The sequence below is a fragment of the Lynx rufus genome, unplaced genomic scaffold (genome assembly GCF_022079265.1).
Source record: "Lynx rufus isolate CCGP_SWC_20201006 ecotype Redwood Valley unplaced genomic scaffold, mLynRuf1.p SCAF_27, whole genome shotgun sequence".
In the NCBI taxonomy this organism is placed as follows: Eukaryota; Metazoa; Chordata; class Mammalia; order Carnivora; family Felidae; genus Lynx; species Lynx rufus.
In genome coordinates this window covers 685914-711827 of record NW_025814842.1, presented here as the reverse complement: position 1 = coordinate 711827, position 25914 = coordinate 685914, and the positions used below count along the sequence as shown (strand labels likewise).

General features: G+C 61.9%; 2 protein-coding genes across 7 annotated transcripts in view; both read left to right on the top strand.

Annotated features, from left to right (window-relative positions):
* Nucleotides 1–494: 494 nt before the first annotated feature.
* On the top strand, nucleotides 495–6730 carry LOC124519260 (cytochrome c oxidase assembly protein COX19). Of its 6 annotated transcripts, none has more exons than XM_047089371.1 (3): nucleotides 495–595; nucleotides 1151–1262; nucleotides 6123–6730. In XM_047089371.1, the coding sequence occupies exons 1-3, from the start codon at nucleotides 514–516 to the stop codon at nucleotides 6205–6207; spliced, it is 279 nt and encodes a 92-aa protein (XP_046945327.1). In that variant the 5' UTR covers nucleotides 495–513; the 3' UTR covers nucleotides 6208–6730. The 6 variants fall into 6 exon arrangements, 3 of the variants coding, with proteins under 3 accessions (XP_046945327.1, XP_046945328.1, XP_046945326.1); XM_047089372.1 differs by having other exon boundaries at nucleotides 1151–1266; nucleotides 6127–6730; XM_047089370.1 differs by lacking the exon at nucleotides 6123–6730 and having other exon boundaries at nucleotides 1151–1829.
* A 17405-nt stretch (nucleotides 6731–24135) lies between these two features.
* ADAP1 (ArfGAP with dual PH domains 1) overlaps nucleotides 24136–25914 on the top strand; it is a 51044-nt gene continuing 49265 nt past the window's right edge. Inside the window, exon 1 of the mRNA XM_047089376.1 lies at nucleotides 24136–24238. Within this exon, the coding sequence (XP_046945332.1) occupies nucleotides 24157–24238 (82 nt within the window). The 5' untranslated portion in view covers nucleotides 24136–24156. The remainder of the gene's footprint in view (nucleotides 24239–25914) is intronic.

Genomic DNA, 25914 nt, shown 5'->3' with positions numbered 1-25914 from the left:
AGCCACCCGCACAGCCTGCCGAGTGCACTCGCCCTTGGGCTTCTTGTCGTCTCAAGCTGTGTGTCTGGGTAAAGTCCAGCCTCTCTGGACTTCCGTTTCCTCATAAGGACATGACGCCGGCCTCTGCCCCTCGGTCGCTGTGAGGGTCAGACTGGCAAGGACCCGGCAGAGCAGCCTGGATCAGGGCCTTTCGGAGCCCCCTGGGGCGGGGACGGGGACTGTGGTGAGGGACGGGGCCTGATGGGGGGAGGGCATGCCCGGGCGGGGCCTGTGTGGCGAGGGGGACCGGTCCCGTCGGTGGAGAGGAGCCCGGTCAATAACGGGCGTGGCACCTTCGAGGCGAAGACGGGGCCCTGCAGCGTGCGGGCGGGGCCTGGGCGGCGGGGGCGGGGCTTGCCGCCCGCGGCCGTTCGCCGCTCGACGTGCTCGGCGCTCTCGCGGGGCGCGCTCGGCGCTCGACCCGCCGCCCTGCGTACGGCGCGCGTCCTTCTCCGGGGCTCCGGCGCCGCCATCATGTCGACGGCCATGAATTTTGGGTCCAAGAGCTTCCAGCCTCGGCCCCCGGACAAGGGCAGCTTCCCGCTGGATCACTTCGGTGAGCGGCGGGCGGCCGCCGGGCTCCTGCGCCGAGTCTCGGGTCGTGGGTCTCCTCCGGTGGCGCCGTGCGGCCCCGTGGGCGCTGGCGTCCGCACGCGGTTGCAGGTGGGGAAACTGAGGCCCGCCGCGGCCCACCTCCACCACCCCGGAGGCGAGCCTGCGGGAAGAGGGGCGACAGGTTGCGGAGGACGTCCCGAGGGAGAGCGTTGCCGGCGTCCGGGGGACCCGCGCCCAGCCTCGCACAAAGCCCGCAGGCTGTCAACCTGGGCCTCGCGCGGACCTGGAAAGTCCGCGTTTGGGGTGAGCCTCTGTGCGAGCCAAGGCTCCGGAAGTGGGTCCGCAGATTTTTCTCGTAACCGACGCCTTCCCCTGCAGTGTCCCAAACACGCAGCGGAGGGGCGGTCGCCGCACCATGGGGCACGCGGTAGGCTCGTCCTTTCCAGCGTGAGTGTGAAGGAGGCTCGTTCTGGAAGGACGGCTGCGGGTGCGCGTGCTGTCCCACCGCGTCGCGTTTTCACTTGAAAACTGGGTGCTCTTTTCCTTTTCGTTCTAGGCGAATGCAAAAGCTTTAAGGAGAAGTTCATGAAGTGTCTCCGCGACAATAGATTCGAAAATGCTTTGTGCAGAAGTGAGTCGAAAGACTACTTAGAATGCAGAATGGAGAGGCAAGTACCTGCCGGCAACGAACGACTTCTGGAACCTCCCAGCACTCCCATGGAAACATTTTTTTTCCCCCAAGAGGTCATTGCAGCGGGCCTCCTTCATCCCCCAGGTTCCAAGCCTTTGTCTTTGAGAACGTAGAGTGGCTCGCCTCTGGAACGGAGTCCTGCCAGATTCAGTGGCACTGAAGGTTTCACAGTCATGGGGACCCTGCGGAGAGGGAGCGCGTCTTACGGGGTTGCATTCCTGAGTGTTTTCTCTGCACATTTGGGAGCTGCTGACCCGTCATTAAGGTTTCAGAATCGTACATCGTAAAAATGCTGACGGAGTCAAAAGATGTGCAGGTCGTGGGCACAGGGTTTCTTCCTCTCACGTTCTCAGACCATAAAAATACCATTTGGTCCCACGTAGCTCAGCAGTGCCTGAAATATGACAGGGGAGACAATGGGCCATTCAGAAACGGTGAAACATGGAGGTTTGTTCTGTCCTGACCAGAACTGACCAGCACTCGCTTTTTTTTTTTTTTTAACGTTTATTTGTTTTTTTTGAGACAGGGAGAGACAGAGCGTGAACAGGGGAGGGGCAGAGAGAGGGAGACACAGAATCTGAAACAGGCTCCAGGCTCTGAGCTGTCAGCACAGAGCCCGACGCGGGGCTCGAACTCACGGACCGCGAGATCACGACCTGAGCCGAAGTCGGCCGCCCAACCGACTGAGCCACCCAGGCGCCCCAACGCTCGCTTTTAAGTGAAACAAGTGTTTCTGAGTGTGATCCGTTGAGATTTTACTGAAGAGCTATTCTTACTCCTAACGGGGAAAAGCATAGAGCGTATAATTATATGGTGGGGGTGGGAACTTTTATTCCTGCCCTTCGAGCCCTTCGTCAGCTCGGTGAGGAGTCCGGTCTTCACACGGCCTTGTCTGAAGATGGAGTGGCATAAACCCATCCAGTCAGAGCCCCCTTGTCGTTTCTCCATAACAGAGTCCGACATTTCCCTCAGGGCACAACCGCTTGTGTCTTTCAGGCCCACAGGTGCGTTGAGGGCTTTCGGTGGACGTGTGGGACATTGGCCCTTTTGGGAGCGTGGCCCTCATGTGAGGCCCTCGTTCTGTCTTCTGAGTTGTTCAGGGCCACCGAGTCCAGCTCTCGCCATCTTTAAATAGCCCATTGCTGGGATCCACGTGTTTAAATTACTGTCTTTTATATATATATATATATATATATATATATATATAGATATAGATATAAATTTTTTTTTGAACATTCGGTTTTGAGAGACAGAGCTTGAGCAGGGAGGGGCAGAGAGGGAGACAGAATCTGAAGCAGCTCCAGGCTCCAAGCTGTCAGCACAGAGCTCGACGCGGGGCTCGAGCTCCCTAATGGCGAAATTGTGACCTGAGCCCAGGTCAGATGCTTAACTGAAGGGGCACCCCTAAATTACTATCTTTTAAGTCGATATACCTTTCAGAAATGAACTGAGTTTCTTTTTGGTGCTGCCACGCCCTGGAGACACTTTGAAGTTGGTTTCTGACCGCGTGTGAGGGTGTGAGCAGGTCACCTGCCCCCGTGAAGCTCAGGTGAGCCATCCCCGTGCCGGCCACAGTGGCCAGCACACGCAGGCAGCCGCTCCTGCTGGGAGCTGCTCCAGAGAGTTGGGCCGTCTGGGTCCCCAGAGAGGCTCCTGGCTCGTCTGGCAAAGGACAGCAGAAGGGCTCTGACTTTTCTCCCCATGTGACCTTGGAAGTGAGCTATCTGCTCTCCACGTGGCCACGCCTCGCTCAGCACGGCCTCTGGAGACCAGCCTGCCCTGAGGCCTGCTGAGGTCAGTGGGGACGGGGTGGGGACGGGGTGGCGGCGGGGGGGTGCAGCTCGCCTCTCCGTGAGTTCCGTTATTTCAAGTGGCTTCTCTGGTTGGTCCGGTGACGTTAAGGCCAATGTAGGGGGTACATGTGTGTTCAGACTCGGTCGGTGATTTTGGCTGTAGACTTTTGGATGGTTTTCAGTTCCAAGTCCATGACCATCCAGGTTCAGTATCGAGACTGCACATTTATTTCCCTTCCCACTCTTTGTAAACCTTTTTATTCCTTTCATGCTGAAATCCCAGACGTTATTTACCCCTACGAACGTCCATAGGCATATTTCTTTTAATGTTTGTTTAGTTTTAAGTGGGAGAGAGGCAGAGAGGGAGGGGACAGAGGATCCGAAGTGGGCACTGTGCTCAGAGCCCAATGAGGACCTCGAACTCCTGAACCGTGAGATCGTGACCTGAGCCACAGTCGGACGCTCAACCAACTGAGCCACCGGGCGCCCCCACCATATGCATCTTTGTAGAAAACTGGACCACAGTGAGATTTTAGAGTTGCCTCTTGAGGACTTGGGCCGTCTCAGCTCGACGTGGAAGCGTGTGTGCGGTTTGGGTGTGGATCACACTCTCGTGGGAAGAGCTGTTAAATCGGGGATGACTTTGTTGGCCACGAAAACAGCAAATACACTGTGATCTGCGATCTCAAGCCTCTGTGATCTTTTGACTTTGAGTTCCTGCCCCGTGCGGTGGGCATCCGGGGGCTGTGCCACACATCCTGGCGTGCGATCGGGGCCTCCTGGCCGGGCTGGAGGAGGCCCGGCGCACGCTCCTTGGAAAGCCTCAGGTCCTGAAAACCCGCACTGTCCCCTTATGCTGAAGGGGAGGCGTCCACGTCATCCTTTTGGCTTCAGAACTCGGTAATCGTTGGATTGTTGTTGTTGTGTCCTGGCCCCAGAGCTGGATTTTGTGAAGACTCACACGTCTGTAGAAAGGGCCTCTTGAACTGCGTCTCATTTAGCTTGCAGTGTTTTCCCCCTCGCTCCCTGTTTGCTGCTGAACACCCAGGTCCCTCCTGTCGTGTCTCGAGGAGCACTGCTGCTCCCCGTGCTCCTGGTGCCCCCAGCACACTCACGTTCTGCAGCGAGATGTCTGACGCAGGTCCCGCGGGCCGCGCTCCTCGTGGATGCTCCGGTGCAGAACTGCTTCTGCCTTTCCAGCTTCTAGAGGCGCCCACGCCCCTCGGCTCGTGGCCCTGCTCCCTCTGGAAGCCGGCGATGCCGTGTCTCTGGCCCGTCCTCCTCCTCCGTCCTTCTGACCAAAGCCAGCGCAGGCTCTCTGATTTTAAGGGTTCCCGCGTTGCAGCTGAGTCCGCCTGGGGAGTCCGAGGCGGTCTCCCCTCAGCCCCACCTGGTCGGCTCCTGTGTTCCGCCTCAGCCCATCCCCCTTTGCCGCGTAAGGACACAGATGACACAGTCAGTCTGGTCTGCAAGCGGACTTTGTACCTTTCAGTGGATTCCAGCTTTTTGTGACAGAAATTGCCGTGCGCGCCAGTGGAGGGAACGCGGCGCCGCGGCACCTGCCCAGTCCCCCGTCCCCGCGGCTGGAGCCCTCGAGGGCACGTACCCTAAACACTTAGTTTTGTTCTCGGTGGGGACGGCCTGGACAGCCCTTGTGAAGCTCGGGTAGAGGTCATCTGCCAGGTTTTGTATTTCTGCAGGAGGGTAGCCGGCTCGCCTGGAGCCCCACAGAACCCGCAGAAAGTGGGTTGTCTGACCGGTGACCAGGTGACTCACAGTGCCCCTCGGTTCCCAGCGTGCTGGCTGAACCCTGGCTGCCTGTGCTGGCCTGCCGGGCTTGCGGGGGGTGCGTGAGCTCAGCGGTGTGTGGGGGGGTCACAGCACCAAGTGATGGTGGCTTGGCGCGGCGGGCGTCCCCTTTCCCGGCCGGACCTGTTGGTTCCTGCAGGGACACTGAGCTCCCACCAGCAAGCAGGATGGACAGGTGGCCTCCAAGAGTTGGACCTGTCCCTGCCCCCCGCCCCCCCCCCCCCCCAAAAAACAAAGCAGAATGAAAGCCAGGCCCTCCCGCCCTGGAGTGTGGGCAGTGAGAGGCTGGATGGGGGCGGCTCCAGCCCAGCAGGTGCTCCGGGACATCTCGGTCTTCGAGGTCCTGACTTACACGGACACGGTGAGGGGCTGGCGCACGGCTGGGCACAGAGGGAGCGGGAGCACAGAGGACATGGCCGCCGGCCAGCTGTGGGGCCACGGCTCGGGCCGTGTGGGGCACGGGGCCTGGGGCAGCAGTGAGAGGAGACAGAGCTGGTGGGCCACGTGTCCCAGTGTTTCTGAGTCACAGGTGAAGCTCACAAGTGCCGTGACCCTTGGACGACACGGTGTGAACGGGGCAGGTCCACTTACCACCCAGATCTCTTGATCCGTGTAGGACAGTGTTGTAAACGTATTGCTTCCTGACGTTATCTTAACGAGCTTTTTTTGTCCGGCTGACCTGTTGGTAAGAATACGGCCGGAAGACACACGACACGCAAAATGCACGCTGTCGCTGAGGCTTCTGGTCGGCGGGGGCTGGAGTCCTTAAGTTCTGGGGAGTCAGGAGTTAGGAACGGATTTTCGACTGTGCAGGTGAATGGTGCCCCTAACCTGTGGCTTGTTCAGGGGTCACTTTACCAAGTGAAGTCTGTCCTGTCCCCGCCCGCCCTGTCTGGTGCATCTTCCCAGCGACCCGGAGGCCGGTTTGAGGTTGGAGCCCTCGAACGGGGACACACGTCTGCCCCAGACTGGCACCCGGCAGGGGGCTCGTGGCGGTCTGCCCGCTTCCTTCGGGGTCCCGGTTCCACCCGGCACCCCAGGGGCTTCGCACACTGTCCGCCAGCGGCCGTCCGCCCGGAGTCCAAAGGCGCGGGTGTCAGCTGGGAGGAGGAGGGCGCAGAGAGGCTCTCGGGGTCCCGGGGGCCTGGGTCCAGCGGTGCCACCGGCCGCAGGCAGTTGAGATGGGAGCGAATGCGCAGGACTCGCACGGACGGTGATGTTCGTTTTTGTTGCAGGCAGCTGATGGCACAGGAGCCCCTGGAAAAACTGGGATTCGGAGATTTGACGGATGGAAAACCAGGGGCAGAAACTACCTCCTGATGGGAAGAAGTCCATCCACCGGCTGCTGGCTTGTCCAGGGTGGAGCGTGTTGGGTGACCTTGTCAACTGACGGTTTAGGGTTAGGCGCTGTGACTTCAGAAGAAGTTTCTGGAACGCCCTCCTTGGCAGAAACCTCTCCTCTTGATGTCTCCCAGGTTATTTTGGGAAGCGATTGTCCCCTTTAGGTCTCATTTTCCCCAGGAGCCTTAGATTTTATCTTTACATTGAGAGAGTTCCTAGGGAGGCCTGTGGCGGGTGGGAGGAAGGAGAGCAGAGTCACGCCCGCTGCACGAGGGGACACGCGGGCATCCGCGACGCGGTGACTCCCTCTGTGAGACCGTCCGTAGCTTCTCAGTACTGACATGCTGAATGCTAGCGGTTTCAGCCCATCACATAGACGCTGCCCGAAAACCATTTCCTGGCAAAATGGTTTCCTTCTGTGCCCATTTATTTCCCGTGTTTTTTTTTTTTTTTAGCAAAATATAAAATATAAACTTGGAAATGAGATTGTTAACTTTTGACATATTTGACTTACTCGTTTTTTTTCTGGTAGTGCCTGAAACACCAGTATCTTTTTTTTTGTTTTAATTTTTTAACGTTTTATTTATTATTGAGAGACAGAGCATGAGCATGGGAGGGGCAGAGAGAGGAGCAGACACGGAATCCGAAGCAGACTCCAGGGTCTGAGCTGTCAGCACAGAGCCCGACGCGGGGCTCGAACCCACAACCCGTGAGATCATGACCCGAGCCGAAGTCGGACGCCCCACCGACTGAGCCCCCCAGGCGCCTCGAATCACCAGCACCTTTGAACCAGAGGCTCATTTTTGGACCTGTGTGCGTGTACATAAAGCCAGTTTAATTTCAGTAACTCATTTATTGTAACTCTGGAAGTCCGGACTCTTGTAGTTTGACTTGCACACGTGGTCTTCTGGTGTGTCCTCTGAGAACACCCACGTGCACGCGCCATCGGCAGTGGCTTCCAGGGCCTCTGAGCACACGTCAGGGCAGGGTCTTGTGGTGTTCTGTCTCACCGACCAGGCCCACAGCGGCAACGTCCAAGAAGGTACCGGTTTGCCCGCGGTCAGACCCCACGCGTACCCAGATGCCGAGCCGGGACCCTGGGCCGGTTCTGATGTGGCCGGGGTTCAGATCCACGAACCGGGTGCTGAGTGTGTGGGGTCTGGGCCCAGCACTGCCTTCGCTGGCTCCCGGCCAGCCAGCTGGCTTTTGTCCTCACGTGGCTAACGGTAGACGGCAGTCGGAGGATCCTGGGCACGTCCCCACGTGGACAGCGACCCTGGTGGGGACAGCCAGCTGTGACCCGGGTCTGGGCTCCCAGAAGTCACCTCCACCCCCTCCTTGGCCGTGGCTGGCAAGAGGCGTCTTCGCGTCCAGTCCTCTGCCTCGAGGCCCCTGTTTTCCGTCCTTCGGTGGCATGGTGCCTCTCGCTCAGACCCTGAAGCAGGTCCCTCCCACGTGAGTGTTCGTCCTCGGGGCTCACTCTGGACCTCCTCCTGCGTCGCTGGTTGGGCACCACCGGCTCCCTTCTGCAGTTTCCGCGGAATACTGGGTCTGCCCTCCGCTGGAGTCGTACGGGTCCTTTGTGTCCGTGTCTAGTTTATGAAGTGTCTTGGCTTTTACCGCCAAGCCGAAAATCAAGTCACGAGAGTCCAGTTATATCCGCGCAAGGGTATTTGCCGTACAGATCACTGAGGCCATGCAAATGCCCACACTTGGCGAGCCTTCAGTGACCTGAGGCCGGTCCACACGGCTCACTGGTGCAGCCGCGGCCGGGCGCAGGCGGGGCGGGGGTTGGGGAGGTCTGCGCTGACGCTGAGTGACTCCATGAGAAAGGCAGCCTCCAGAAGCATCTATGGTATCGTTAACAAGAGAGACGCAGGAAGCTGGAAGCGTCTGTGGGTTTGTGCAAACACGAAATCGAGGAAGGAGAAACCGGACGCTGAGAACGGTCAGCGGCGTGTGGTGTGGCTCAGAGTCCCAGCCGTCTGCCCGTCTCACGTGCGCAGAAATGAAGCCGCGGTGGTGGCCCAGCCAGGTGGTGGGGGGAGGGGGTTCCGAGCGGCGCACGGCTGGGGCAGAGCGTGGCCGCAGTGGACAGCAGAGGTCAGCCCGGCGCTGGGGACGAGGAGACAGGCTGTGTCCTCTGGGCAGTGGTTCACCCTCCCCAGCTCTGAAAGGGAGCTCACGCCGGGGAGCGGGAGAGCGCGGACTGGGTCCCGCTTGTGTCACGGGTGTAGGTGGCCGCACAGAGAGAGACTCGGCTGCGTGCGTGCGTCCACACACGTGTGCCGGCCAGCTCTGAGCACCCGGGTCCTGGAGCCGCGACACCGGAAGCAGGAACCAGGCTCCTGGGGGGACAGCTGACGCTGGGGCCAGTGCCCGCAAGTCCACGCCGAGCCTGGACCATTTTGTGTCCGAAAGTAAGGGATTCCTGGAAGAATGAGGGGGCACAGCCACGCCACGGAGCCACACATGGGCCAGTTGGAACAACACAGTATTGTAGTGGGTTGTGGTCCTCAGAACAAATGACTGTCCAGGAGTCCACACTCATAAATAATTAACGGAGGGCGCCTGGGGGGCTCAGTCGCACAAAGCGACTCTCGGTTTCGGTCCAGGTCACGACCTCTCGGTCGTGGGATTGAGCCCCACGTCGGGCTCTGTGCTGACGGCCTGGACCCTGTTGGGATTCTCTCCCTCTCGTTCTCTGTTCCTCCCTGGCTCACTCACTCCCTGTCAAAAATAAACATTAAAACAATTTTCATAATTAATGGAATAAATGTGTCGGGGAGGGAGGGACAGCGCCCGTAGTGGCACTGGGGACAGCAGTCCCTCCACAGCGGCAAGGGGTGCGGATGGGCTGCCCGGGGGCCTCCCCTCAGGGCGCCCAGCACTTACAAAGGGAGCCATAGGGTCAGTGTGGTCACTTTAGGTGCGTGGTCACCACTTGGTGACCTGCCCACGGCTGCTGCCCCCATCTGATGCCCCGAGAAGACCACATCCTTCTGGGGTTTTCTTACCAGAAATGGTGACCTCTGTCCACTGAGCCAACGCCAAACTGAACACGTTCTGCAGAGTGAGGACCAGGTGCTTTGGGAGCACCAGGGTCCTGAAAGATAAAAACCGAGGAGGGGTCCAAGGAGACTGACTGCCACGCGGGCCCTGGGTCAGGGCGGATGGTGGCAGGCAGCCCGGGAGGCCTGGCGACCCACAGGACGCTTGGATTCTTGTTCTATGATTACGTAAGATGTTGTTTGGGGAAGCTGGACGTATGAACTCTTGTCCTGTTTTTGCAAATTTTTGGAAGTTCTAGGGGTGCCCTCGTGGCTCAGTCCGTTAAGCGTCCGGCTTCAGCTCAGGTCACGATCTCACGGTTTGTGAGTTCGGGCCCTGTGTCCGGCTCTGTGCTGACAGCTCAGAGCCTGGAACCTGCTTCAGATTACATTATTTCAAAATGAAGAAAGTGTGTGGCATCAGATTCTGCGTAGTCTAACTGTACGTGATTGAGAAAATTCTCGCTCTGAAACGCATTCAGTGGATTTCGCAGCAGGTGACGTGACTCAGTGGTGTCGGCCCCGGGGAGAGGAAGTGTGGGGAGAGACAACCCAGCTCTCTTCGAAGGAGTAGCAGCCGGCATCGCCTTGGGCTTCCCAGATCAGAGGCGCCAGCCACGTGGCACACGTCCGTGCCGGACATGTGTCCGCTCGAGCAAAGCCACCAGCCATATTCAAAGGTGCCCACGGGTGACCTCCAGGATGTTTTCCAAGTGTCCTCATGCAGGAGACGGCTTTCCCCGACCACCGTGGTGAGGCCTCGGCCCACAGCTGCCTTCCCCGAAGATGAGCCCTTCCCTGGTCTGCCTCCCTCCGGCCCCTTGGGTGGGCGCGCTGGATGTGCCCGTGGCCTCAGCCGCACGGTCGTGTCCGGAAGCGCTCGGGACGCAGCCCTGGGGTTCCCTCCGCCCCGCTGGCCCTGTCCCTCCCACCGTCACGAGCAAGACAGACTCCCCTCCACGAAGCGTCCTGTGCTCACGTAAGTCACCGCAGACCCAGTGGCTTAAACAATACAGGTTTATGCTTATGCTCTGACCGTCCGCAGGTCAGAAGTGTAGATGAGCCCATAGGGCCGCGTTTCTTCCGGGGCTCTGGTGAGAGTCCGTCTCCTTGTCTTTCCAGCATCTAGAGGCACTGGCGTTCTTGGCCCGGGCCCGTCCTCGAGGGCGGCGCCTTCTCTCTGCCCTGACCTTCCCCCCTCTCCCGTCTTCTCCCTGACGCTGACCCTCCTGCCTCCTTGCAGGGACCCTCCTGATGACAATGCTGACCCAAATAATCCAGGGTCGCCTGCCTGCTCAACCTCCTTACCCTAATCACACCCAGAAAGTCAGATTCACGGGGTCGAGCCAGGGATGGGGCATCGGACCGCGGGGGCCTCGGGGCCGAGCAGCTGGCTGGTGGGCAGCTCGCGCCGGCCCGTGCCCAGAGGACGTGCTTTTGGGCAGCTGTGGGGTCTGTCTCCCCTGCAGTGACCCCATCACGGGTGGAACTTGCTCAGGGCTGCTGGAATCCCGTATTTTTCTGAGATCTTTGTTACTGGTTGTTACTGGATTTGCAGCCACTCTCGCTGGTGACGACAGAGAATGAGTATGGCTTAATAAACAGGATCAGAAGGTCAGAACCGGCCTTTGCACGTATGACATGACCCCTGTTCCCGTAAAGCATCTCTCTAGACGTTTCCAGATTCGATGTAGACGCGAGAGAGGTCTGGGATCCCATACGGTGAGTGTTCACAGTGCACGTCCATGTGGCGGGCACGTCTGGACGGACCTTTGTGGCTTTCCTCCAAGTATTTTTCTTTATGGCTGTATTTTATAACAAGCGTGTATCGTTTTTATAGAAACAATCGTTAGTTTAAAACTGCTTGTGTTTGGCCGTAATTTTATATAACCTATAAATTACGTGCTTGTGGTTGTAATTTTATATCGTGCATGAATACTGCCCGGTTTATTTTTCCTGGTAAAACTGTGCTGGTTTTGGGTTGAGATGCAGTTCCGCGAAGCACACAGGGCTGGCCTGATGTCCCCAGTGGTCACTTGATGGAGTCTTGGAGGGGAGGCGTGGCGGTCTGCTCCGGTCCCCCCGTAGGAAGGCGGGAACACCGTCACAGAGCCAGCCCTCCGACGCCTCCCCAAACGAGAGCCCCTTCCTGTCTGTGCTGCCTGCCTCCTGCTGGTCTCTACCGGGAACCAGAGTTCGGTGCCCGTCATCCCACCCACCTGGCATTTGGATTCAGTCTTTGAGTGAGATTATTTACGGTGAAAAGGCAGAGATTTTATGACTGCAAGAGGCAGTGAAGAACTTTCTATTAATCCACAGAAGTGACTCATAGTTCTATGAGGAAAATTGTGAATCTCTAGTCTTTTGGAAGAATGGAACCAAATTCACATCCGCCACACACAGAGCTTTGTGGGGGAAGGGGCACCTCCTGGGAAGAAGGGTCCAGGCCTGGCGTCAGGCATTGGTCATCAGCTTGGGCTGTCACGGCCCTCCTGCTGGTGGCCCGGTGGCCTGGAAGGACGTCATCCACCAGCTTTCATTAGGGGACACACCATGTGGCTGCACCTGCCACGCTCTCCGGGGCGTCCCAAGGCGTTAGGGAGCCCGGAACCACTGTTGTGTGGGGTTTGTCCGGCGCTCAGGAAGGCAGAAGCCTGGGAGCTTCTGTGCAGGTGTGGTGGCACTGCCTTTTTTTTTTTTAATGTTTATTTATTTGTTTTGAGAGAGAAAGAGACAGCAAGCAGGGGTGGGGGGCAGAGACAGAAGGAGACAGAGAATCCCAAGCAGGCCCCTCGCTGTCAGTGCAGAGCCCGATGTGGGGCTTGAACTTACAAACCATGAGATCTCGACCGGAGCTGGAATCAGGAGTCGGACGCCCAACCGACCGAGCCCCCCACGCGCCCCTGTGGTTCTGCTTGAAAACACCCGTCCGCTGGCCCATGTGGAGGGCAGGTCCAGGGGTGCTCAAGGTCGGGGTGGACAGGTCCTTCCTGCTGCTAGACCAACGGGACCCAGAGCCGTGAAGGCAGGCGAGGTGGGTCCGGCCTGCGTGCGTGCCGCCTGCCACCCGAAAGCCACGCCGACTTCTTAACCAGGGCAGCAGGCCTCAGGACTCTCGTCCCCTCCCCAGTGAGCACCCTCCCGCCTCTCGTCCAGTTGGCTCTTTCTTCTTCCTGGAACAGGCCTGTCTCCCTGGGCTGCCTGACCACCTTGTCCGGCGTCCTGTAGTCAGGACTGGCGCGTCTCCCTGTGCGCTGTGCCCACGGCCTCTCCCGGGCCTGCAGAGGACGGGGCGGTTCTGGTTCCGTGCAGGCTCCCGGGCAGCTCCTGTGACCGCAGAGTCAGCTCCCGGAGCCGCCCCATCAGGTGGGGGCCGTAGGCCGGAGGGAGCCCTGCAGGCCCCACTGGGCAGGCACAGAGCTGAGAGGTCGGGTGAGATGCTTGGTGTCCAGCCGGCCGGCAGGCCCTGCACAGGACCCAGCGGCAGCTCCAGCAGGAGAGCGGCCGCCCTGAGACGGACGCGGGCCCAGCCGGAGTGGCTTCTGCGCTCCGAGAGGAGGGACTGACGTCCGGTCTGCAGCCTCTCGGCTCTGATCTCTCATCGATGGTCACCGGGGCGGGCTGTGGCCGGGGGAGCCGTCCCCTGGCGGAGGGAGCGTGCCCAGCCACTTCTCGGGAGCCCCTCTGTCATGGCTCAGGCACTTACACTCTCGCGTCATGTGGACCATTCCCTGGGCCCGAGGGCGCCCTGTCCCCCGCCCCCGGCCTGGGCCCCTTCCCTCCTCTGGGTGGACATCCCTGATTCTTCCAGGCCAGGCCTGCGTCCCCGCTGCAGTCTCAGGGGGGCCTGCGTCCCCTCGGCAGACGGCGGGGTGGGCGGCGCCCAGTGGCGACGCGGGAGCAGGTGACCTCATGGGTGCTGCCCAAGGACGCTCCAGCAGCGCTGAGGTTGGCTGCCAATGCCCAGGAAAACAGAATGTCACTGTAAAGCAAGTCCTCTTGCCCGTTTGGTTCCTTTTTTAAAAGTTTTTATTGGGATAGAACCGGCATCCCACAAGTTCACTTTTGGAAGAGTACAGTTCACAAAGTTGTGCGAACATCTCTCACTGGAGTGCTTTCTTTGAGTAAGTTCCATGCCCAGCATGGGGCTTGAGCTCACGACCCTGCGACTGAGAGGCACACAGTCTCCTGCCTGAGCCAGCCGGGCGCCCCAGTGCCTGCTTGGTCTCCTGTCATCACCCTTCTCCCTGAAGTCGGAAGGCAGCCACCAGTCTCTGGGAAGCTATGGTTTACTGCTGAATCCTGTGGGGAGGGCTGCAGGGGCGAGGGCGGGAGAGCGCCTCGTTCCCGAGCCTGCCCCAGTTCCAGGCTGTCTCAGGGCTCGGACCAGCCTGTCTTGCCCTCAGTCCAGTGGAACCCCAGAGTGGCGTGGCCACTTCAGATCCTAGGACACTCTGCACCCTCTCCGCCTTGGGAGTGGGGTGCGTCTCTGTCCCCGCCCCTCCCTCTGGGACCTTTAGAGGCAGTTGAGCTCTGAGGAAGCCCAGGTGCATCGCCAGGGGGAGCCCACGCGGAGCGGTCAGGGGACAGGAGGAGGGGCGCGTGCCCATGGCCCCCGGGGCCGGCACTGCACCTGAATTCCCGGGACCCCGGAGCCTGGTCGTGCTGTCTCGGCCACGGCATGTCCCGGACGGGTCACCGGAGGAGGGGAAGGAGGTGGGACAGGAAGTTACTTAGAAGGGGCACAGGGATCGTGAGGCGGGAGATGTATCGGCAGAGATGATCCCACCACCCTGACCGCTGTGCTCCGCCATGACACGGGCGGGGGGAGTTCTGGGGAAAGAGCTCCCGGGCCAGCGTTCTGCTTGCCACCTTCCAGTTTGGGATTTCATCGACTACCACCCTGCCCAGCAGAGGACAGCCCTGCGCTTCCTGGGGGACACCCGGCTTGTGGGTCCTGGGGGAGGGGGGGAGGCGAAGTCAAGGCTGGAAGCTTGGGGCTGCAGGTGCGGGGTCCAGGAGGCTCGGGCGGGCGGGCGGTGTTGGGAGGACAGGGGGTCCGGGACGGGTGTGGGGGCTGGGCCGGCTGCCACTTGGGGCTTTCAGGGTTGGTCCGTGGGGCTGGGCGACTGTGCCCCCGAATTACAAAAGCCCAGTAATGGGGCAGGGGTGGGGGCCGACCACTCGGAGGAAACCAGCTCTCCCTTCCTCCCGTTGGCCTGCGGGGCCAGCGGCACCACAGGACAGAATGTGGTGGCGTGGCGGCCCCTGCCGGACAGTGGCGACACCGCAGCGCCTGAAGAGGGCCACCTAGGGGGGACCGCGTGCACAGTTTTCCCCACGCTCCAGGAACTGCAGATAGGACCAGGGCTGTGCATGCCTGAGGCCCCGGGTCTTCCTGACCTGACGGCCAGGCTGGGGGCTCAGGGGCTCAGAGAAGGGGAGCCTCAGCTGCCCGCCACCGCCCCCGTGCCAGCTCCCCCGTACACGTCGGGGCAGCGCAGAGCAGGTGCACGCCCAGTGCCTGGCACCACAGGGGAGTCCGTGATGGGTGGCAAGGGGCTCGCCGCACCCACAAACTGTGATCTGGGGGTAGTAGGAGCCCCCCTCAGAGGACACCCCCCTGGGGACAAGAGGGTCCCCGTGAATGAGGGGGCTGGGAGGAGGGCTCAGGCCAGGCCTAGGGGCCTTCCAGCCCCTGGGACCCAGCGCTAGGCTGCAGGTGTCTGCCCGGGGCCGTGGTCTCCTGAGGCACGCAGCCCTGTGGCCCCTGCTCCTCCAGGCCTCTATTCTCCTCTCCCCTCCTCCCTCTCCCCTCCTTCCTCCTCTCCCCCTCCCCCTTCCCTCCTCCTCCCTCCACCCTCCTCTCCCCCTCCTCCTCCTCCCTCCCCCTTCCTCCTCTCCCCCTCCCCCTTCCCTCCTCCTCCCTCCACCCTCCTCTCCCCCTCCTCCTCCTCCCTCCCCCTTCCTCCTCTCCCCCTCCCCCTCCTCCCTCCCCCTCCTCCCCCCTCCCCTCCTCTTCCCCCTCCCCCCCTCCTTGTCTCTCTCTCCTCTTTCTCCCACCACTATGCCAGTTAGCTCTTGCCAGACTGCAGGCCATCCCAGATTTACCTTCAAGCAACAGCATTTTATGGTTCCGATTTTTATGTCTCTAGGGTCGGCCGCCGCACCTGAGGCTCCTCACTTGCACGGACATGGCCGGCGCCTGAGCCGGGAGGCCTCTGTGGCAGCTGGGGCGTCGCTGTCTCCGGGCCCTCTCCATGTGGTCTCTGCACTGTGGGGGCTGGGGGCCAGGCTTCGTACCTGGAAGCTCAGGTTCCCGGGGAGAGACAGAGAGACGGAGGCAGAGACAGAGAGGGCACCAGGTGGAAGCTACATCCTTTTCGGACTCAGCCGGAGAAGTCTATCCGGTGTCTTGCAACGATCCTGCACTGGATGGGGGAATCACAGCCCCCCACTGAGACTCGAGGTGGGGACGTAGATCCCACATCTCAGTGGGAGGTAGGAGGGATGTCAGTCATGTTATAGAAGATCCCATAGGAGGGAAGACAGAGATGGATGATGGACGGATGATGGATGGACGGACGGACGGATGGATGGATGGAGGGAGAGATGATAGATGTTGGATGAATGAATAGATGGGTGGGTGGATGGATGGGAGGGTGGGCAGAGGGACCTTCTCTGGGAAATACAAGACCTATCTCAAATGCCCTGTCCCATGGCACCTGTCTGACACCTGTCCTGATGTACTCGTTCGTAGACTCAGTTCACGGCAGATGGGCTCAGAGGCAGGCAGCTGTGTTCGCAGTGTGCGGGGCCTGATAGACTGTGAAGTGCTTCCACACCTTCTCCTCGTGCTTTGTGAGGCTGAAAGGCTCCTTGGCCACGGTGGTCTGCGGTGTGTGGGGGTCCCTTTGCCCTAGTCTGTCCTCAGGCCTGTGGTCTGATCTTGGAGGGAAGCCTGTGAGCCGTGTGACCCAACGCCTCCCGCCTCAGTCTCCCCGTCCTCTAAGGGATGTGATGTCGGCCTTGTGTGGGGCCGCTGAGCAGTGGAAGGCGGGACCCCTTCGTCCAGGAGGCTCAGCACAGGGGCCACGACGTCAGACGCGAGAAGCACAGAGCCTCTGAGTTCTTACTGCAACACAGGGAGACCGGCGTGAGTACTCCCGGGAAGGGGACTCACAGGAGTAGAATGCAGCGCGCGTCCTTTCGTGGCTGGTGGATTTCACCAAGCGTCGTGTTTTCCGGGTTCGTCCAGGTGGTGCGTGGGTCACTACCCCGCAGAGTAATATTCCACGGTGCGGCAGGCCACGTGGTGTTTACTCATTCCTCATCTGATGGACACTGGGTTGCTTCCGCCTTCGGCTGTTGCGAATAGTATTGAATTTCTACGTGCATAATGCGGACATGCACGTACAAGCTTTTATGTGAATGTGGTTTCGTTTCTCTTGGATCTGTACTTGGGCTTGCTGGGCACTTGGGAATTCACTGACCGTCGGAGGACCTCCCAGACTTGTTCACACAGTGGCTGCGAATTCTACGTGCCCAGCAGCCGTGGACGAGGGTTTGGGTCCCACACCGTCGCCACACTTGTCACTTTCTGTTTCTGAGTTGCAGCCGTTGTTGTGCATGTGCACCTGTGTGTACGTGTGCCTCCCTGTGTGCGTGTGTGCGTGTGTTCCTGTGTGTGCATTCCTGTGCATGTGTGTACATGTGCACATGCGTGCATCTGTGCCTGTGTATTCCTGTGTGTACATGCGTGCATCTCTGTGTGCCTGTGTGTGCAATGTGCACGTGCGTGCGTGTCTGTGTGTGCGTGTGAGGGGGGGAGAAGTGGGATCTGCTAGTGACTCGACCTGCATTTCCCTGACGGCTGAGGGTGTCGAACACCTTTTCGTGTGCGTCCTGGCCAGCTGTAGGTCTTAGAGGAGCGTCTATTCCGATCATCTTCTTGTTGCTAAACTGGGTCACTTGCCTTTTTTATTATTGACTTGCAGAGGTTCCTTATAAGTGATTTTTTGGAATTTTTTTTGCACTGACTTGCGTGTGAACTTAAGATCCACTGCTCAACGTCCTCGCCGGAAGGGGACAGGGTCAGGGGAAGAGAGCAAGCCCCAGTGGCCTATTTCGGACCTCACCCTTCTCCCCAAACCACGGGAATGGCTGAAAGTGGCAGACAGCCCCAGAGGACCTGACCCTTGCGGCCCGCCCGGCCCCAGAGACGCCTCACGCACGGGGGGGGGGGGGGGGACCATGCCTTTGCCGGCCCTCGGGACGGGTGGGAGCGCCTCCCACACCCACCCTCCTCCCACTGCCAGATGCTGTCGTGTTCTTGCTCTTTGGGAAACCAAGCAAAACTGTCTTTCAGTGTCCCCAACCCATTCGGCAACCCTCAGCACCCCACCCCCACATCATCTTTGGGGACACCCCCGGAGACCCGAACCTTCCGAGGCAGTTTCTGGGCTAGCGCCACTCCCAGACGGCGATGTGGAAAGCATCCGGTGGCTGTGGCCGGCTCCCCCAGCCTGTGGGGCTGTGACTTCTGGGCTAGGGCAGGACGGCGCCCTCTTTGCACATCTGTCGGCCCCTCGTTTCGTCCTCTCTCCCGTGAGGCCCTGGGTGACTCGGATCCTCTTTCCTTTTGCTTTTTCTGTGTTTCTCTTGGTGAGCAAACAAATGACCGTGTCTACGGGGGCGGGGCCGTGGGCTGATGGCCTACCCGAGGGCTGGCTGGAAAACGGGAACTCTGTGGGGACAGGGCTGTGTCCCCAGCCACACCAGGAGGCTGTTTCTCATGGCCGGGCGCGTGGCTTCCCTGGACCTCGTGCCAGTCCTCCTCGGCTTCCCCATCCCGTGTCCTCCCGGGGGCTTTGCCCACAGCTGACACTCCGGCTCACAGTGGAGGCCAGGGGCCCCCTGGGGACTGGCAGGCCCAGGGAGGAGGGAGGGCCAAGGCACCCGGATGCGGCCACCCTGCCCAGAGAGGGCTGGAGGAGGGCTCGAGGCTGGGGTCTGGGTCTGGGAGGCAGTGTCTGTCCCGCCCACTCCAGGGTCAGGCCTGATGCAGTGTAGGCCTCGTGCCGGTGTTGGGGGGGGGCGGGCTCTGGCAGGGGCTGGACCCCCTCTGCTGGGTGCCTTGGGCTGCCTGTGTCCTCCCCGATGAGGTGGCCGGCTCCTCCAACCTGCTCAGGGTTCTGCACGGAGCAGGTGCGCAGTGAACACCGTCGAGGCGCGTGGCCACCGCCCGGTCCCGGGGGAGGAGGGGCCCGGCTCCCTGGAAAGACAGGGCCGTGTAGACCAAAGAACTGCGAGCGTTCGCCCGGCTCCTCCTGCGTGCTGGCCCAGGGGTGGAGGGGATCGGCCTCCACGCTGCCCACCTCCTTTGGGCTGGGTGTGCCCCCTCCCCTGTCCCAGGCGGGACTGCCAACCCCACCTGCTTTACAGAATTTCCTCAAGAATCTGGAGACGGCTGGTGTCCGGGCAGAAAAAGAGGGAGCCAAGGCAGGCGGTTGGTGGTCAGCTCCCCTCGGGGCTCCTGGCATCCAGGGAAAAGGGGACACCTCTGTGGGGACACCCGGGGAGACACCCCTGTGGAGACACCTCTGTGGGGATGGGGACACCTGAGGCACCCAGGCCCTCATGCTGCCTCCTTGTCTCTGAACTTGTCCTCTCCACCTACCATCTGTCCTGCGGCTACCCGCCCCCCCCCCCACCCGCGCTGTCCCGCCTCACTCACCCCTTCCCTGAGAGCTCCCTCCAGCCCCGCACAGCCCTCCCGGGCACCCTGCTCACTGTAGCCTTCCCCTGTCCCCGTCTCCGGCCCTCTGCCTCTGTGCCCACGGCCCCCGGGGGGACCCCTCCCTGTCCTCCCTGATACTTGGTGGCCTCTCCTCCCCCCTCCATCCAACACGGGTGACGGCCAGTCTCTTGGCCTCCCTGGAGGCAGGGACTGGCCTGCAGGGGCTCCCACCCCAGATGGGGCACACAGTAGGTGCTCAGTAAGTGTGTGGAATGGGTCCACCAGGATGGAGCGGGGAGGGCGTTCTCCACATCAGCCTCTGGAGGGCAGGACAAAGAGGGGACACCAGGTGGGGGTCCCACAGGAAGGTATGGCCCCGGGCAGGGCTGCGGGCCAGGGGTGTAGGCAGGAACCTGGAGACGTGAGAACGGGCAGCTGGGGCCTCGAGGGCTTCCTTTGGCTTCAGGGGGAGGAAAATGCACCCCCAGACTTGGGCCCGGGGCTCTAAGGCGGTCAGACCCCCACCCCGTTTGCTTTATGTCTCCCCAAGTTAGATTGGTCCAGGCATCCTGGACCGTCCCCGATGCAGGTGGGCGGGAGGCTGGGGAGGGAAGAGAGCCCGTGGGTCCCCTTGGGTGCAGGCCACAGGGGGAGGTGTGGGTGCCCGCCAGCCGGCTGATGGCTTCCTGACTTGTACGAAGGCGGCTAAGAACAGCGATGTGTAACTGTGTTAATTCACTCGTGAGGCTTTGAACTACAGACATTTGCCCCCCCAGCTCTGGGGGTGGCCCCCATGGAGGCCAGGCTCCTCCCGGAGGCTCTGGGGGAGGCAGCTGCTCCAGGACACTCCCCTCGCCACCCCCCGACCCCCGATCTCTTGGTCCTTCATCACATGGCACTCTCCCTGGGTGCGTGTCTGTGTCCAAATCCCCCTTTTATAAGGACTCGGTCATTGGATCAGGGCCCGCCCCTCATGTGCAAAGTCCCCCTCCCAGATAAGGCCACTTTCACAGCTCAGGGGTACAGGGGTACAGGGGCTGGGACTCTAGCCTGGCTTTGGAGAGACAATTCAACCCACAGCATAAATCAGCAAATGCAGGACACTGTGAAGGCAATCCTGCAGCCCGGGGTGGGGGGTGCTGCCCTCTAGGACCCTTCGTTGCCGGGCGACTGTCCCCACCAGGCACCAGAGCCGCCCTCCTGCCCCAGCGCAACCTCGCTGCCTGCCAGCAGGCGCCTGAGCGGGACGCCCTGCTCTTGAGGCCCCCTGGGCCACTCTCGCCTCTACCAACCTTGGTTTCTCCATCCCGCCTGGACCCCTGCCTTCAGTTTTGGCGCGCCGTCTCCGTGGCTGGGCCGGAGGGTCTCTGTCCTCTGCCCGCCACCGCTGTGCATCCTGGGACCCCCGAGCAGCCCAGGGCCTGCTCTCCAGCGAGGTTCTCCGTGACCAGGCCCGAGTTTCAGGCCCAGAGCAGTCCAGTGTCTTCCCAGCCCGGCTCACACGTCCGAGCCGCACGCCGGCCAAGCCGGGATTCCCTCAGCTTCCAGCCGCCTCAGCGTCCGCCTGATCAGGACTAGAGACGTCAGGGGTGTGGACAGACACCACACAGCACTCCCTGCCCCAGAGCCGCTCGCAGCTTGGAGGGGGACTCCACGGACCAGCAAGGTTTCTTGGCAGTCCCATCGGTTCGTGCTTTGGAGGTCTTAGGATGGCAAGAGCTTGGTGGTAAAGAGACAGGAAAGTGTTGAGAGGGTTCCCTTTGTATTCTGCTCAAGGGGGTGTTGGAACGCAGGGTGCTCTGGGCCGGATCATCTCAAGACTCTGGGCTGGGAGCTGGGTGTTCTGAGGTCCATGAGCAAAATCCTGACACTGGGCAGGGGTCCTCTTTCCTCGTGTGGGGATTTCTGCCCAGGGCCGTCTGGGAGGGCTTCAAGGAGGAGGCAAGGAGCTGTGTGTATCTGCAGGGAAGGGAGCCTGGCAAGGCTCCTGTCACCCGCCTTTGGAAAGTGGGTTCTCTGTCAGTAGAGGCCAAGTGCGAGGCTGAGGGCAGGTCCATCCCTTCAGAGGGGCCCAGCACCGGCCCCGATCCCTGGAAGCCTGTGTCCATTCCACTCCTTCCTTGGGAGGGTCAAGCCCCTGCCAGTGCCGACGTGCCTCCCTGTCCCCTAGCCCAAGGGGCCCGGTCTCACCTTGGCTCTGCCAGCCGGTGAGACGCCGCTTCCCCTGCCGGCCAGCTGTGCGTGGCCTCCCCCGGTGCTGTGGGGATGGGCAGCAGGCAGGCCCCGCCCCCCGGAGCTCCCCGTCTGCTCGGGGTGGCTGAGCCGTCATGGTCATGGGCGGGCAGGCCCTGGCTGTCCAGGCCCCTGCCTGGGCTCAGAGGACGCTTGAGTAACTGGGACTCAGGGGCCTTCAGCAGAGCCTTGCAGACCAAGGACAGCGGGAGGGGCAGGCGAGCCGCCCACGCCGACCCCTCGCCTCCCACGAGACCCGGGCCGGTTCTGACCCGGCACCGGCCGTGCTGTCACAACCCTCGGCAGCCCGACCGCAGCCAGCAGCAGCCCTTGGGGGGGCCCACCGCTTGCCGGGCAGCCCGGGCAGGGGCTGCACATCTTGCTTTCGCCTCCTTTGGGGTCATCCCTCCCCCGGGGACTGTGTCATCACCCCTTCAGTCGGAAGGGGGAAGGGGCGACAGAGAAGGCGGAGGACCCCCCTCCCCACCCGACAGGGTGAGGCCAGCTGCTCAGGCCGTTCCCTCCCACGGAAAGCGCTTGCCCGTCCCTTTCCTGGTCTTCCTCTGAGCCCCTCTGTGCCCCCCCACCCCCCGTCCTTCCATGCTGTTCTCTGTCCCCAGGTGGAACCACGTCCGGGTCCACGGCAGTCGGCGTCTCTGGGCACCTGACCAGCGTGTGTGTCTTTCTCTTTCCCAGTTATCCGTTTACCCCGGTCCTGACTTGTATAAGCCATGTGTGGCTTGGAGCCAGTGACTGAATTGCCCTGTGCCTCAGTTTCCCCATAAAATAGGAGTTACGTAAGAAAGTATTTATTTAAAAAAAAATTTTTTTATTATGTTTCTTTATTTTTGAGAGGCAGAGAGAGACAGAGCATGAGTAGGGGAGGTGCAGAGAGAGAGGGAGACACAGAATCTGAAGCAGGCTCCAGGCTCTGAGCGGTCAGCACAGATCCCGACGCGGGGCTCAAACCCACGAACTGTGAGATTGTGACCTGAGCTGAAGTCGGACATTCAACCCACTGAGCCACCCAGGCGCCCCAATAAGAAAGTATTTCTTTTTTTTTTTTTTTTCCAACGTTTATTTATTTTTGGGACAGAGAGAGACAGAGCATGAACGGGGGAGGGGCAGAGAGAGAGGGAGACACAGAATCGGAAACAGGCTCCAGGCTCCGAGCAATCAGCCCAGAGCCCGACGCGGGGCTCGAACTCCCGGACCGCGAGATCGTGACCTGGCTGAAGTCGGACGCTTAACCGACTGCGCCACCCAGGCGCCCCAAGAAAGTATTTCTAGGGGTTCAACCTCATGCCTGGTGCCTGGTGCCTGGGCAAAAGCTGTCACTTGCTAACGTCTTCCTTCGGCAACATTCTTGCTTGTGCTGGGGGGTAGGATCTGACCCTGGCACCAGACCCAGAGATGAAAATGCCATCTGTCCTCATTCACAAGGCCCCACTCCGATGGGGGAGACAGACGTGTGACCAGTTGAACCTCACAGCACCACGGGATGCCCGGCTGGCTCGGTCGGTGGAGCCTGTAACTCTTCATCTTGGGGTTGTGAGTTCAGGCCCCACGCTGGGTGTGGAGACTGCTGAAAAAAAATGATAAACAGCACACAGCCCCACAGGAGCTAGAAATGCAGACCAAAGTGGGTTGCCGCGCTCTGTGGAAAAGGTAGCTGAGGCTCCGGGAGCTCCGGGACCCTCTGTTGGCCGGGGCGCGAGGAGCCAGGCCCCAGGGAGCAAGCCAGTGCGGCCTTGACAGCGTGCAAGTTCACAGATTGGCCACGGATTCGAACGCCTTTCCCCTTGTCCCCGAGGGGACTGCCCTTGGAGAGTCGCAAAGGTGTCGGTGGTGGACTCCGTGGTGTGGCCTGTGACTCTGAAAGTCTGCAAGCAGCCCAGCGGCCCCTCAGCCCACAGCTGGGTGGACGTGTGATGGTCCCGCCGAGCCCTGAGCAGGATGCAGCCATTGAACAAGAAGGAAGTGAATCTGTATGTGTGGACTTGGGAGATAGGAAGGTTTATTAAGCGAAAATAAATCAACCGACCAAAAACCAAACCAAAACAAATGACAAAAAAAAAAAAAAAAAAAAAAAAAAAGCGGCAGATCAGAAGGACTAGGGACTCCCCTGGTGTTCTCACAGGCCAGGGACCATTCTGGAAGGACGCTAAGGGATTGTTAACAGTGTTTGGTTCAGAATTTCCTGGGGTGGGGGTGGAGAGAAGCTACAATTTTTCGGTCTGATAGTTTCAATTTGCAGTAACAGCAGGTACCATTGCATTCATAACAAGAAAATGGAAAGAATTTGAAAAACTGCCGAGGCAAGGAGACAAGGGGACACCTTTGTGACCTGTCCCCTCTACCTCCCCTCACCTGCACTCCTGGGTCCCTGGCCTCCTGCCAGAGGGGCTTTATCCCGGGCACGGTGACCGGCAAGGTGACAGGTGTCCTGTCCCTTCTGCGGCCTGAGCGCCCGCTGACGCCGGTGCCCGCTGGCCACCTCCTCCCGGGTGGGACGCGGTGCTCGCATGGGCGTGGGCGGCGGGCAGACCTCCGGGCTGGTCCCCACGCGCGCGGGCTGGGGGCCCGGGGCGGGCGCGGAAGGAGGCCGCCCGCCCGCCCGCGCCGCTGGGGGCCGCCCGCGGGCCGCGCCGGCCAGAGCAGAGCGCGCCGTGCGCCCCGGGCCCCGCGCCGGCACACGCTCGGCGGCCGCGGCGGCGACACGAGCGGCGGCGGCGGCGGCGGCGGCGGAGCCGGGCCGGGCGGCAGGAATGCGGAACCGGCGCGCGGGCTGAGGCCGCCCAGGATGGCGCAGGGCCGCGGGCGGCGGGCGGCCTGCGTGGGGCGCTAGCGCGGCGGGCGCACGCTCCGGGCCCGGCCCCGGCATCGCGGGCGGGCGGCATCGCGGCCATGGCCAAGGAGCGGCGAAGGGCGGTCCTGGAGCTGCTGCAGCGGCCGGGGAACGCGCGCTGCGCCGACTGCGGCGCCCCGGGTAGGTGCGGGCCGGGCGGGTGCGCCCCGGGGTGGCTGCGGGGCCCGGGCGGGTGCGGGGCCGGGGTGGGTGCGGGGCCGGAGCCCGGGCGGGTGCGGGGCCGGGGCCGGGGCCGGGGAGGGTGCGGGGCCGGGATGGGTGCGGCCCGGGGTGGGGGCCGGCCTGGATGCCGGCCCCGGGCGTGGGGGGGGGGGGCAGGAGGGCTGCTTGCGGCGCCTGCGTGGCTGGGGGGCGCGGGCCCGGAGTGCACCTGCACGGAGCCGGACGTCGCCTCCCAGCGGCCCCGGGCCTGAGGCTGTGTCGTCTCCCTCCCCCCCCCCCGCCCCCCACCCCGGGCTGCGTGTCTCGCTGTCACCCGCGGACCTCCGCCGCCCCGGACCTCCCTCCGCCGCCGCGTTGCGAAACCTCGGCTCCGCAGAGAAAGAGGAAATCGCGCGGGCGAGCGGCTGCAGGGAGGGAAAGGGCCAGGCGGCCCCGCGGGCTTCTGTGCGTGGGTGTGTGTGTGTGGGGGGGGGGTCCACCTGGCTCCCCGCCACCTAGAGGTGACGTCATGGCCCCCACCTCGAGCCACCCTTTCGCCGGGGGATCAGGGGGCAGGGGGAGCAAGGACCGGCTGGGTCCCCGTGAAGCCGTGGGGTGCGAAAGGGCTCCCCCCTCTCCCCCCGCTGGTGCCGGCTGCGCTGGGCAGGAGGCCAGTCCAGGTGGCGCTCGGGGGAGGGGGCAGGTGCGGCCTGTAATGAGCTCGCAGTCCATCCACCTGCGCGGATCCTCCCCGCCGCGGCATCTCCTGGACTTTGCTCCGGGGTGGCCCCTGCTCTGGGGTGATTTCCAAGGTGCCAGAGTCCTGAGTAGCTTCCCCTCCCTTCCTGGGGCTAATTGTCCTGGGATTGACAGGGAACAGACAGGCTGTGCCCTCAGGCCATCAGCACCTGCTTCTGAGCCCGAGGCAGCAGCCCCTGGGCCTCGCTGAAGGTGGGGGTGGGGCAGGAACGGCCCCTAGAGGCTCACCTGCTCCCCGCCTCCCTGGAGGGTGACCCCCCCCTCAGGCGCTGTCCCCCAGGCACCCCAGGGGGACACTGGACGCTCTGCTGGGGGCTTCTAGCCTGAGCTCCTCAGAACAAAGCTAGCACCCCATGGAGAGGCTAAAGGCCTGCATGCGTCCTGAGACACCAGTCTGAGACGTGCGTCCTGGGCACTCCCAAAGGGACCCCGGCTCCCCTCTGTCGCCCACCCGCTAGGCCGGGAGGCGTCTCTGACAGCCCCAGGTCCTGGGAATCTGCTGGTCAGCGGCAGTGTTGGAGCCTGAGTGCCCCAGAGGGGAGGCAGCGACAGGCTTTTCCGGAAGCCAAGCAGCCTGAGGTGGCCGTTCTCCCGGCCCCCTGAGCTCGGGAGCCGCAGGGCCCACCCTGGTGGCGCGGTGGGGGCAGCACTGGCATCGCTACTGTGCCCTGCCCCCGCCAGCTGGGCTGGTTCACCCCACGCTCTCCCTCCCTCTTCCAGACCCGTTCACTTGTTCAGGAAAGCTGGCCTCGCCGGGGAGAGGGCAGCTGAGAAAGGGCAGCCAGGATGTTCTCAGACGTGGGCTGGGGGCCGGGCTGGGGGGGGTCGGGCCCCGTCCTTCCTGGTCACACTGCTTGGAAGCAGTTTCTTTGGACCCAGAGCCCCTCCCCCCACCC